The sequence below is a fragment of the Phacochoerus africanus genome, chromosome 8 (genome assembly GCF_016906955.1).
Source record: "Phacochoerus africanus isolate WHEZ1 chromosome 8, ROS_Pafr_v1, whole genome shotgun sequence".
NCBI classification, from domain to species: Eukaryota; Metazoa; Chordata; class Mammalia; order Artiodactyla; family Suidae; genus Phacochoerus; species Phacochoerus africanus.
The window spans coordinates 18,643,991-18,656,475 of record NC_062551.1 but is presented as its reverse complement, the minus strand read 5'-3'; the positions used below and the strand labels follow the sequence as shown (position 1 = coordinate 18,656,475).

The following is a 12,485-nucleotide window of genomic DNA, read 5'->3' as shown; positions in this document are numbered from 1 at the left end:
ATAGAGCTCATCCTCAAACAGTAGACACACTCGATTCTGCTAAAAAAATGTTTACCTCCTGCAGAATCTCAAACTTTGAAATGCACACGCACGTACTCACTCAGCTCCCTTCCGGTCTCTCCATCCACCTCGGAGCCCATGGTCCAAAGTACTTCCGTGTAATTTTATCATTCTCCTTGAATTTCTTGCCCCTGGGCCTTCCATCTTTCTTGCTCGGCCAGCCCTGTCACTGGGGAACATGGCCCCTGCGTCCTGCATATTTGCTGTCTGACCTGGTGCTCAGGAGCCCTGCCAGAGAAAGGCCAGGGGGGCAGGTGTCCTGAGAATTTTACCCCCTTGCACTGGCAGACATCAGCTGTGCCTTCCCTGCTCCTTGGCAAAATTTCCCCCACATTTGGTTGACTCACCATAACCACCACTTCATCAATTATCCTCTGCCTTGCATCTTAAATCTTTCCCCTCTGACCTATAAAAACACCCAGATCTCTTTCTCCCTTCCCCCGTAACAGACATTTATTGCTCAGTGAATATTCATATTGCCCTCTCCCCCCAGCAATTTTCCAGCAGCTTCCATGTGATTTATTTGGCTAATGGACTTCGAGTAGAGGCAACGTGTCCCTTCTGAGCTGAAGCATCTGAAAGCCAGTGCATGACCCTCAGCTCTCTTTTCCCTTCCTTGGGGAGCTGAAAGCTGCTAGCTGAGGGAGTGGCCTCACGAGATGGGGAAAGTTTTGATCACTGAGTCTTAAAGTGGAAAAGGGGGCTTCCCTTGCATAGACGCATTTGTAAAAGAGAAGCCGATCTTCGTCATGTAAGCTACTGACATTTAGAGGGTAAATTGTTACTGCAGCCTAGCCCACCGTTACCCCGGCTGATACACCCATTTAAGATAATAACAATCAAAGGCCTTCTCTAGAGTCTGCTTCTCCTTCAAGTGCTCACCTGATTTTTTGTCACATTAGTCTCTTTATTTTTCTCTCCATCGCTGAGTTACTCAGGCACAGGTTTATATGCATGTCTGCTGCTTTCCTTTCCCATCTGCCAATTATTCCTCAGCCCCAGTCCCTGATCACCCTCGCCAGTGCAAGGGTGTAAAATTCTCAGGACACCTGCCCCCGGGCCTTTCTCTGGCAGGGCTCCTGAGCAGCAGGTCAGACAGCAAATATGCAGGACGCAGGGGCCATCTCCCCAGTGACAGGGCTGGCCAAGCAAGAAAGATGGAAGGCCCAGGGGCAAGGAATTCAAGGAGAATGATAAAAGTGCTTTACCAGCTCACCCTCTGCCAGGCTCCCAGGCATGCCCAGAGCTGCAGTTCAGCAGCTCTCTCAGGGGCTTCTCCTCGCAAGCCAGCTCCCAAGAGGGGGAACTCTGTGCGTCTTGGACCCTTCTCTGGTGCCTCCAAAGGCCTTTGGTTACCTGCTTTCTCCTCCTGCCCCCTCACCCATGATCTTTCCCAGGCTGCTTTGCTGGCAGCCTCCTCTTCCTCCTACCCCTGAATGTAGCCCTTTCCCAAGGTCTAGCCCCCAGCCCTCTCCTTCTCTCTACCTTCTCTCCTGGGGAGCTCCCCCGAGCTGTGAGCTGGATTTCCCCTCCGTGACTGTGACTCCCAAATCCACTCATGGTCTCTGTTCTCAGAGTGTCAGGCACCCCAAGCTCCAGGACCACAATTCTGACCACTGGATGTCTTCACACTTTAAGAGTCTGAAACCAAACCTGCCACTAGCTCACTTCCTCCAGCAGAAAACCTGCGACCTGGCCCTCCATACTGCATAGTTTGTTCATTCTTACAGCTGCCTGGGCTCAACTCCTGGGGCCCGGTTTCCATCTACACACACGCCCAGGCCAAGTCCCAGTTCTGGAAGATGCTGTTCCCCCCCCTTTCCGTGCCCTTTGCCACTCTTAGAGTGTTGAGGCTGGCTGACTTGCTTCTGCACTCCTGCACAGCCTCCCCTCTGGATGCCCTGCCTTTTCTCCTCCTGCTTCCTCCATCTCCCGTCTGGCCACGCTTCCTAAGGCTCAGATCGCCCCTTCACTTTCTGTGGCTCCCCAGTGCCTCTGAGTGAGCTGTGAGCACCTCGGCCTTACTGTGGGGACCTGGCACACGATGACTTTCTCCGTCTCATTTCCATCCTCATACGCCAGGAAGACTGGCTGATTTCCTGTTCCCCAAACATACCTGGTAAGCTGGCCTTACCCTGGCCATGGCTTCAACACCATCCTGCCACCTGCGGTACCTTCTCCCAACCCCAGCCCTCGTTTCTGACGGTAGAATCCCAACGATTGTTCACACCTGTTTGAAATACTCGTTGCCCCAGCCAGAGTTTCCTAAATCCCTTGACCTTCGAGTTTGCTTCCTCTTAGTTGTGTTTTGTAAGTCTCCCATGAGCTGGAGTGAAAAACACTTGTCCTTTCTTACCACTGTCTTTCGTCCCTGCAACAATTCGGCTATCCGGCCCCTCAGCCAGGTGGTTCTTCTTCACGCTTTGCCACATGGTATTTTTAGAAGCGAGTTTGTTACAGCTCCTTTCGGGTAGGTGCGCTGAAGACATGCTGTGCTTTCGGTCACAAGGTTAACCCTCATTGGTGGGGAATTGGGGAATTACCAACGAACCCCGTGGCTGGGCTTTCCTGGGCCCCGTTTCTGTGAACATTTTTGAAGTAGGCAGTTTTTTTTTTTCTTTTTGTTTTGTTTTTTTTTTATATCCTGAGCTATACAAAGTTACTAGCGAAACCTGGTTGCTTTGCATGTGCTTGGGGGCCTCCCAGCAGGTGGTTCTTCTGGAACATTCCAGCGATCCTCATCCCCGTGAAACCTACCTCTCCCTCCCAGCCACACGAGAGGTCGGGCAGGTATGTAAAAAGGGAATTCAGCCCAAACGGGGATCTCCCTGCGCTATTGAGACCCCCAACTTTCTGTCTGGGTGGGGGAGCTCAGAGCACCAGATATGGTGGAAAATGGGCACTGCTGTACTCATGGCCAAACCATGGCAAGTCTGGGCAGGAACTGAAAGAGGATATGAAATCTGGAGGCTGAAGGGCCGCAGGGAAAACCAGGAGCTATCTGGGCATTGGATGGATCCCAGGGAAGATAAGTCCCTTTTGCAGTGACCGATGTGGCTGCTGGCTGGGGCTGGGCCCCGGCCCTGATGACCCACCCCTCTGTGGTTTTCCATGACGTTCAGCATTTTCTCTTCCAAACACAGAGAGAGAGACACACACACACCATGCACCAAAATCTCTTACTTTCCTAATGCCCAGTAGGGCCCACGATGACTTGGCCTTCAGAGCCCCCAGGCACACAGTAGGGCAGCAGGAGGTGGGGGCCAAGGGTGGGGGTGCCTGACAGTGTGCTCTCCACCCTCACCCCCGATTCCACAACTTTGATCAAGCAGGCTTGGGTCAGACCCCAGTCAGCAGCAGGCCAGCTGGCTGGCGACAGCTGCTTTAGTCTGAATCTGTCATTTCACAGACTGCAGCTCAGAGAGGTGAAGGGGCACATCCAAGGTCACAGGCCAGTTTTGTAGGGAGACAGCAACTCAGGTCCAGGGCCTTTGGTGGCCACGGTGGGGCTCTTTCCACGCAACCTCTCCACCTCTCAATTTGAGGCAAGACTGAAAATTCTGGGAGACTTTTATAAAACTGAGGAAAGTGGGTTCCTCGTGAATCCACAAACGCATGTCAGGGAAGCAAAGGGGAGATAAGTGGCTCCTCTAGATGCTCAAGTGGAAATCTGGCTGTCTGACCCACAGAACCAGTGCAAGCTCAGAGAAAAGGTCAATCCAGGGTTGAAAAAAACCACACAGTTAATTTTTTCAAAATGCTCCCCAGAGTTGAAAACCGGTGTGTTCCAAAACAGCGAAATTCTGTTGACTGGGGAAACATATTTTTTATTCATTTCATTGTTTTTGACCTTACTGTGAACTCAAGGCCTTTTTTTTTCTTTTTTAAACAAAGCTACTATCGTTGCTCGAAAATCTGATGTTCAACATGGTAAAAAAATTTTTTTTTTTAAATTCCTGAAGCCAAAGCATTCTCTGTTCTTAGATCAGGGTCTCCCTGAGTTCAGAAGAGGGAGCGCCCGTTTGCCAGAAAATGGTTTTCTATGTGGCTCTAGAAAGGCCAGCGTTCCCGGGGGGAGGCTTCGCCTCTTCTAGAGTTGGAGTTGGTCCAGGTTCCCTGAATGACTCGGGAGCCGGCTAGGCGCTCCGTCTCTCTCAACGAGCCCTGAGGGCTAACAGGACAGGGGCTCGCTTCACAGCCTGGGAGCCCAGAGCCTTGGTCTCTGCAGTGGGATGAACACTAAAGTGCCTGGGGTCCCAACCCCAAGAAAGATCGTTTGCCTCCATGACTAAGTGGGGCTTCAGTGCCCCTGGAGGGGGCCAGCTGGACCCAAAGATGCCTCATTCCTTGGCCACCCCAGTACTATTGGAAGAAGGCCCAGCCAGCTGAGCTCCCAGCAGCTCACCTTCACCCTGCTTAGGGACATCTGAGCTGAAGTGCCCTTTCAGGGAGCCTCACCCACCGGCTTTGGGCATCTCTTTCTCTCTCTCTCTCTCTCTCTCTTTTTTTTTTTTTTTTTGGCTTTTTAGAGCCACATCTGCAGCATATGGAAGTTCCCAGGCTAGGGATCGAAACGGAGCTACAGCTGCTGGCCTGCACCACAGCCACAACCACACAGGATCTGAGCCGGGTCTCCGACTTATACCATAGCTCACGGCAATGCCGGATCCTCAATCCATTGAGCAAGGCCAGGGATCGAACTCGTGTCCTCATGGTTCCTAGTCAGATTTGTTTCTGCTGCGCCATGAAGGGAACTCCTGGGCATCTCTTAATGTACATTCTGCTTCTGCATCCCAGGTGATTGGTGCAAACACTCTGGAGGGGTTCCATCCATAGTAACCTGAACACCCTTACCTGAGCAAGTTTCACCTTCCCCAGTTTCTCTCTCACCTCTGACCCTCACCTTACACTCCCCTCACTTCAGCCCCCTCTGCCACTTGCTCTGTTTGCCACCATCTCTTCTTGATGGTTCCTCCCACCCTGTTCTTCCACCCAGCCTTGGGCGCGGTTTAGACCCGTTTTTTCTTCTTTTTTCTTTTTAGGGCTGCACCTGTGGCATATGCAAGTTCTCAGGCTAGGGTGACATTGGAGCTATAGTTACTGGTCCAGGCCACAGCCACAGCCATGCCAGATCTGAGCCCCATCTGCAACCTAGACTGCAACTCATGGCAACACTGGATCCTTAACCCCCTGAACAAGGCCAGGGATCGAACCTGCATCCTCATGGACACTCGCTGGTTCTTAACCTGCTGAACCACAATGGAAACTCGTAGAGCTTTCTGACTCTTTGCCCACTTTTGCCCTCTTTACACCTACCTCTCTGCCTCCCCATTCCTGACCTGCCAAACCCAGTCCCTAACCAAACCACCATCCTCCATCGCCAGCCACACCTGAAATTTAACACCCTTCCACCAGATTCCCTAGACCTTGCCCCTCCTCTGAAGCTCTTTCTCAGCATGCCCACCATCTATACTCCTCCACAAGGTGTTTTTTGCTAATTCCCTTTCCTTCCTCGAGGGATGAACTGGAGAAATGGCTATGAAACCCACCATGGCCTTTCCCCACGTCAGACGAGCTCTCTGTTGTGTAGAAAAACACAGGGCACAGAGAAAAGTCTAAGCTGTACTTTTTCAGTTGTAGGTCAGCACCCATTAGTGGGTCCCAAGCTCATTTTAGTAGATCGCCAGCAACATTAAAAGGAGAAAAAGAACCAGAACAGGAAATACTGGAGTATGTCATCCATGGTAAGAATAAGGACTGTTTTGTGACATGTTAGTTTCCCTGTGTTTGCTCCAAGTCTCAGTGTAAAAGAGATTTCTTACTGTGTAGGTTGCAGCCCCCAAAAGTTCTCTGGCCTACCAAAGAACCAACCAAAACACTGGAGATGTGCTGTTGAAAGTGAAGGAAGTGAGACGTGGTTAAAGACATTTGCATTATTATGGAGGCTCAATGATCCGTGTATCCCTCCTGTGAGGGCTGCAGGGTGTGTGTGTGTGTGTGTGTGTGTGGTTGTGGGATGGGGCCTGGTTAGGGCACTCCCAGGAAAGAGCCATAGAAACCGTCAGGATTCACACTCAGCACTCTGACTCAAATTTGTATACCAGTCAAAGACTGAAATCTTAATTTGTTGTGACCAAGAGCAAAAGAAAACTTGAAAGGACTCTGGCTCCACCAGAGAGTTTTCCAGAGAACTCCATCTGATACTTCTCCAGCCCATAAACACAAAGCCCAGAGGACGTGTCCAATGGGAGTGAGGTCCAGCCGAGGTTTGGAAATCCTCCAGCTTCTTCCGTCTGATCGACAGATGCTATGGTCCCCGTGGACAGGTGGGTGGCCCGTGCATCCAGGCCTGGGGCAGGCAGTGGCCAAGCCTGGTGCTACTGGCAGTAAAAGGTGAGCACGTTTTCCTGGTTTCCTCGGATCAGGACGACTGGGGGTCTGAGGTCCTGGGACAGCGTCTCCAGCCAGGCCATGTAGAGCGAGCTCGGGCACTTGCCCTGCCTCCCTATGGGCAAGGTGCTGCGGAGCGGAGGAAGCGCCAGATGCCACGTTACTAAGGGGCCTTCTGCACACGGCCCACTTCCTGGTTTGCTTTCTTTTCTGTTTTTTTTTTTTTTTATTCCCTAGGGCTGCACCTGCGGCATATGGAGAGGTTCCCAGGCTAGGAGTCCAATCGGAGCTGTAGCTGACGGCCTACACCACAGCCACAGCAACACCAGAGGCGAGCCATGCCTGCCACCTACACCACAGTTTCGGCAACGCTGGGTCCTTAACCCAATGAGAGAGGCCAGGGATGGAACCCGCATCCTCATGGACACTAATCAGTTCCGTTACCTCTGAGCCACGACGGGAACTCCCTGGTTTGCTTTCTGAACAGCCTCTCTCTTTTTTTGACTGTGCCTGCAGCATGTGGAAGTTCTGGGGCCAGGGCTGGAACTCATGCCATAGCACCAACCCAAGCTGCTGCAGTGACAACGCCAGATCCTTCACCCGCTGTGCCAAAAGAGAACTCCACAGCCTCTGTATTTATTAATCCTTTCCGAGTGCCTTCTTCCTAGCCACCCTAGGAATGACCTCCCACTCTCTTGAAAGCATGACTTGAAATGCACCTTCAGTCCCAAAGCCATGGCTGTAAGATTCCTGGGATCTGGTCACCATCAGCCCCTCCAACGTCACCTTCCACCACCCTCAGCCTCACTTAACCACAGGGGCTTCCTTTCCACTCCTGAGAAAAATGGCAAGCTTACTCCTGCCCCAGGACCTTGGCATGTGATGTTCCTTCCACCCAGAAGGCAGTTCCCCCAGCTCTTCACCTGGCTGGCACCTTGGAGTCCCTCAGGCCTCGGCTCAAGTGCACCTCCTTCCCCCATCACCCTCTCCAAGTCCCTCTTCCCGTCTCTCTGTATCAGCCCTCCCGGTTTCATTACCCTCACAGCACTTCCCACTCCCAGATCCCCGTTTCACTTATTTGCTGTCTGTCTCCCCCACTCGAAGGTAAGAGCAGGCCAGGTCTGTTTTGTTCACCACCCTCTCCCCTGTGTCTAGAACAGAGTCTGACATGGTGAGGCCATGTCCCACCCCAGCAGGCCACTTAGATCACGCCAGCCTCGCCTCTTCTGCCTGTGGCCACAACACCACAACATGTTCATGCATTCCAGCTGAGTGTCCTGGTCCTGCCCCCTGCCTTCTGTGCAAGGTCCTGGGAGCTGGACTCTGCCATCACCCGGGGAGGGCCCTTATCCAAACCACAGTGCTGTGCAATTAACAACATGCCCTGGGAATGCTGTTCGGCCGCATTTTCATGGCTATTTTGGGAAGAGCTTTTTCCATTGTCTCGAGATTCCAAAGATACATGGATGACTGAAGCCTCCCTGCTCTGGGCTGGAGGAGAAGGGGGCACCACACAGACCCCGCTGGCGTCTCATGAAGCTGGGGCAGTGGCACCTGACCTGGGACTGCACTGTTTGTTTCCCTAAAGTACACCCACAGGTCTTATTTCACCTGAACCTCAAAACCTCCCTGGAGAAAAGCTGAGAGAACTGGGCAGGAAGGAGGATGCAGGGCGACATAGGGCTTCGGAGCCCAGCTCTGGCGTCAGAGAAGCTGTAGGAGTTGTGGCTTTGCCATCTCCTCAGCCACGTGGCTTTGACAAATAACTCCCTGGCCCTGAGCCTCAGGTTTCACTCAGTGAGAACACACTCATCCCCCACGGATGCTCGGGAACTCCTAGGAAGCCCTGGCCCACGAAGGGTGCCACACGGAGTAAGTGCTTTGTTAACAGGGGTTATCACCCCTCATCACCATTCGCCAGCACGAGATGCCCACACCAGTGCGGGGCGGAGCTGGACTTTCCTTGAGGTCCTGGGATCTTTGTACCCCTGCGGCCCCTGCTCATGGCGACCCCCACTCTACTGAGAAAGTGAATCAACGTCTCTAAACAGCTGCCTCTTAATTAAAATTTCATCCTCAAAGCGTCTCGCAGGGCAGCCATCCTCCTCCCTGAAAAGGCAAGGTCCCCAGGCCGGAGGAAGCGGGGTCGGGGGGTGGGTGGGAAACAAGGACATGCCCTCAAGCCAGCATCCCCTCAGTTAGACTGTGTGTGCATCTGGTGACTTTCCAGGGAAAAGGAAAAGTGGGAATATTGACACCAGACTTTCCTGATTTAAGTTAGGCCTGAGGCTGAAAATGCCCTCCGGGAACCATTTTCAGGGACCGAATTCAGAAACGTCAAAGGCCCCGACGGGACTGGTGGCTGTGTTATCAGGGGCAAGGGACACCCATCGCTCTTGCTGTGGCCTTTCAAGCCCAGTGTGAAGTTCCCTCCCCGAGTGGAGCCTGTCCACCTGTCGAGGGGCAGCCTCCCCCCGGGGCCCGTCAGTGACACTCCCTACTTCGGCTCCCAGGATGTGAGCCTCTAAGCTCTTAATCTTTAGAAATAAAGCTGCTCCAGAACAAAGAAGGCTTTTGTTCAGAACTGCATCTCTTAGCCACAAAGAAAGGCAGCCTTGGATCTAACCTAGATGCGGAAAGATAACCGCGATTCAGAACCGGTGTCTGAAGCTTCAAAACTCAGTCCGCATTTGGCAGCTGTGAGATCCTGGCAGGTGCTGAACGTCTCTGAGACTCAGTTCCTCAACCCCTGGGTGTGCGTGGCAGGGTGGGGACGGGGGCGACAAAGAACCTCCTCACCGAGTTCTGAAAATTCATAAGGCCCAGTGCCTCACAGAGGCTCAATCAATAAAAGGCAAAGTTGATTACTATTACTTTGGCTACTGTTATTTGGTTTTGAGGAAGCAGTCTTTTTTTTTTTTTTCCTTTTCACGGTCACACCCGCAGCATATGAAGATTCCCAGGCTAGGGGTCTAATCGGAGCTATAGCTGCCGGCCTATGCCACAGCCACAGCCACACCAGATACGAGCCATGTCTGCGACCTACACCGCAGCTCCCAGCAATACCGGATCCTTAACCCACTGAGTGAGGCCAGGGGTCACATCCTCATGGCCACTATGTCAGGTTCTTAACCTGTTGAGCCACAATGGGAACTCTGAGAAAGGAGTCTTTACATTAAAAAAAAAAAAAAAAAAAAAAGAGGTAGGGGTCTAGACCCAAACTTAGGCCAGAAATAGGATGTTAGTGTGGTCAAGGTTGTTGGAATGGTTACAAGACTGGTTTACCAGCTGGGCAGGTTAAGCTGAACTTGAACATGGGCCAATAATCAGAGAAACTGCTCATTAGTACATGATGAATAAGCCAGTTCTGCCTCAAATCTGCTCTAGAAAACAGCTCAAGTGTGCTCTCCAAAATGCTGGGGCATGTGATTTTGTCATTTCACTGAGGCTCGGAAGGATTTTTTTCATCCTTAGAATTTCTGGGGAATGTGGGCTTGTGGGCCCCCCCCACCCTCTGATCTGGAAGGAATTGAGGAATTTGCCATTTTCCACAGTCCCCCGGGGTTCAGATAAAGCTGACCCTCAGACTCAACTGTTCACAGGCAGGTCTCTGGGTTAGAGATTAGCAGGACCAAGCTGCAGCTCCCTCCCAGGGGTGTTGGCTTGACAGCTGTGGCTGCCGCCATGGGGTGGGGTGCTGCGAGCAGGCGTGCAGGCGTCTACTCTGTGGGGACAGGCCTCCTGATGATTTGTGTCAGCTAATCCCACAAAGGCCCATGGGCGAGAGATTCGTTTTCCCTTGAGGTCCTGGGGCTGGGGGAGGGGGAGGGGGCTGGTGCCAGGGAGTTGTCACCTCCCTGGATGAAATTCCTAGTGTTATGGCTTGAGAGACTGACTCATTTTAGTGGCAAATAAATGCAGGATCAGAACATGTTAGACTGGAAGAGAAACTTGGACACAATTTAGTTCAACTCTTCTCTATAATCGGGGGGGAAGCCAAGGCTCAGAGAAGGACGGTTACTTGCCTGAGGCCACACAGTGGACTAAGGGCAGAGACAACATGCAAATCTGCTTCTCTGAACAGAGGTGGCAGTTGGGAAGAGGTGGCTTGACACACTGGGCCTCAGCTGGCACATACCAGGTACCCCACGTGGGCGGGGAATGTCAGGGAGCCATCCCACCATGAAGCCATGGCTACCGCCTTGCCCGCTGACCTGGTCCACACTCAAGCTAACCTGGCCCTAGGAACATTCTCTGCGAGATGTTGGCCAGAGGCTTGGAGACGAACCCACTTTCCCTATACCACAGTCCCCACAATAAAGGAAACATGAAGCACTTCCTTTGTACAAAAAATTATCTCCCCAAACCCCAGGAAGCATGGCTTCCGGCAAAGCCAGCTTCACAGGTGGGCCACCTGTGCATACACACCCCACGCTGAGAAAGTCCCCCGGCTGGGTTTAATGCCCTGCTATCACCAAATTGACATCCTTTTTTTTTAAACATTCTTTTGGGGGCCATGGCAAGTAGCAGCTTGATGTGGGATCTTAGGTCCCGGGTGGGGGACTGAACCCCAGCCGCAGAGGTGAAAGCACTGAGCCCTAACCACTAGACCACCAGGAACTCTCCCATCTTGACATTCTTAATCATTTTTGAACAAGCGGCCCCACATTTTCACTGGGCACAGGGCCCCACAAATTGTGTGCTCCATCCTGGCTTCAGGATAAGAACAAGAAGGTTCTGCCGGCCTCTTGGCCGTCCTGCGGAATCCACAGGTAGCTTGTCCTGGGACATGTCAGTCACTCCTCTTGGCCAGCGCCCCCCACATTCCCTCGGAGCTGGGCCTCTCCCTTGGAGAGGGGACCAGATGGCCTGGCTGACAGTGTTCTGTCTCCTGGCCTCAGAGAGAGTGGAGCCACTCTGAGAACCCCCAGGCCATTGTCACCCTCCCCTTGTCTTCCCCGTACTCAGCCTTGGCCCATACCCACCCAGGGCAGCCCTAACCAGAGCAGTGGAAACCGAGGGTCTGACAGGCATGGAGCCTGAACAGCTGCCCAGACCTGGCACCAACATCTACCAAGGGTGGCCGATGGCCAAAGAGGGCTGGGTGATTCCCAAACAACAGCTTTTCTTCTGGAATGAGCTGGGTCCCCTTTGCCAAGCTGAGTTTGGCAGGAAAAAGGGCAATGGATAAAGGGGAAGCAGGGCCAAAGGGCATCAGTGAGGCCTGGGCCACGTGGGGCCCAATAGCTCTGCCAGCTGGCACTCGGGCCAGGGCGCAGGGCAGACGCAGGCCTGGCCACGTGCTGAGAAGCCACCTGGACTGTGTTCATGGGAGCTGGGGCCTTTTGTCTGCACAAAGGAAGGCTCCGGTCCTCAGCCGGTGGCCATCCCTTCAGAGCAGTCACCCTTGGCCTCGGTGACAGGCTCCTCGCGCAGGGTGCTACTTACACGACGACCAGAGCGGCGTCCCGGGAGTAATCCAGCAGAATCTCGTTCAGCCTCACCTGCCGAAGGGACTGGATGGGGAAAGACATGAGGTCACGGCCTCCACTCCCTGCGCCATCACAACCAAGCCAGGGGCCTCTTGGAACATCTCAAACCGGATGTGTGAATTGTTCCCCATAACTGACCAGAGACTGTCCCGCCTCCGAGAAGGTACCTGAGTGCCAAGCTCCCTCAGTTACCTTCAGCCAAGCGTGGCTCACTCAGCCATGCTCCCCTGGGTCTCTCCCTTCTGACCTTATTACCATCACCAGCAGGATGGCTCATGTGGGGTCAGGGGACCTGGGTTCGAATCTCAGCCCTGAGAGTTCCTGCAGAGAGAAGCTGAGCAGGCATCTCGCCTCCCCGGGCGTCGCTGTCTCCATCTGTGCGATGGGTAGGACAGTGCCCTCTGCCCGGAAATTTAGGGAGTAAGATTAGCTGTGCAAAAGCGCCAGGCTGAGGGGAAGGCCCTTGATGGGCTGGACTTGGAGCAGGGCTGGACGGCTCTACCTCCCCAGTAACAGTGGGCAAGAGCCTCCTGTGGACGCGGA

General features: G+C 53.2%; 1 protein-coding gene across 3 annotated transcripts in view; it reads right to left on the bottom strand.

The window, feature by feature from the left end:
• Nucleotides 1-6,147: 6,147 nt before the first annotated feature.
• SLC12A3 (solute carrier family 12 member 3) overlaps nucleotides 6,148-12,485 on the bottom strand; it is a 40,367-nt gene continuing 34,029 nt past the window's right edge. For all 3 annotated transcript variants that reach the window (XM_047792846.1, XM_047792848.1, XM_047792847.1), the window contains exons 25-26: nucleotides 11,899-11,966; nucleotides 6,148-6,579 (exon numbers count right to left, since the gene is read on the bottom strand). In XM_047792846.1, the coding sequence (XP_047648802.1) occupies nucleotides 6,438-6,579; nucleotides 11,899-11,966 (210 nt within the window). In that variant the 3' untranslated portion in view covers nucleotides 6,148-6,437. The remainder of the gene's footprint in view (nucleotides 6,580-11,898; nucleotides 11,967-12,485) is intronic.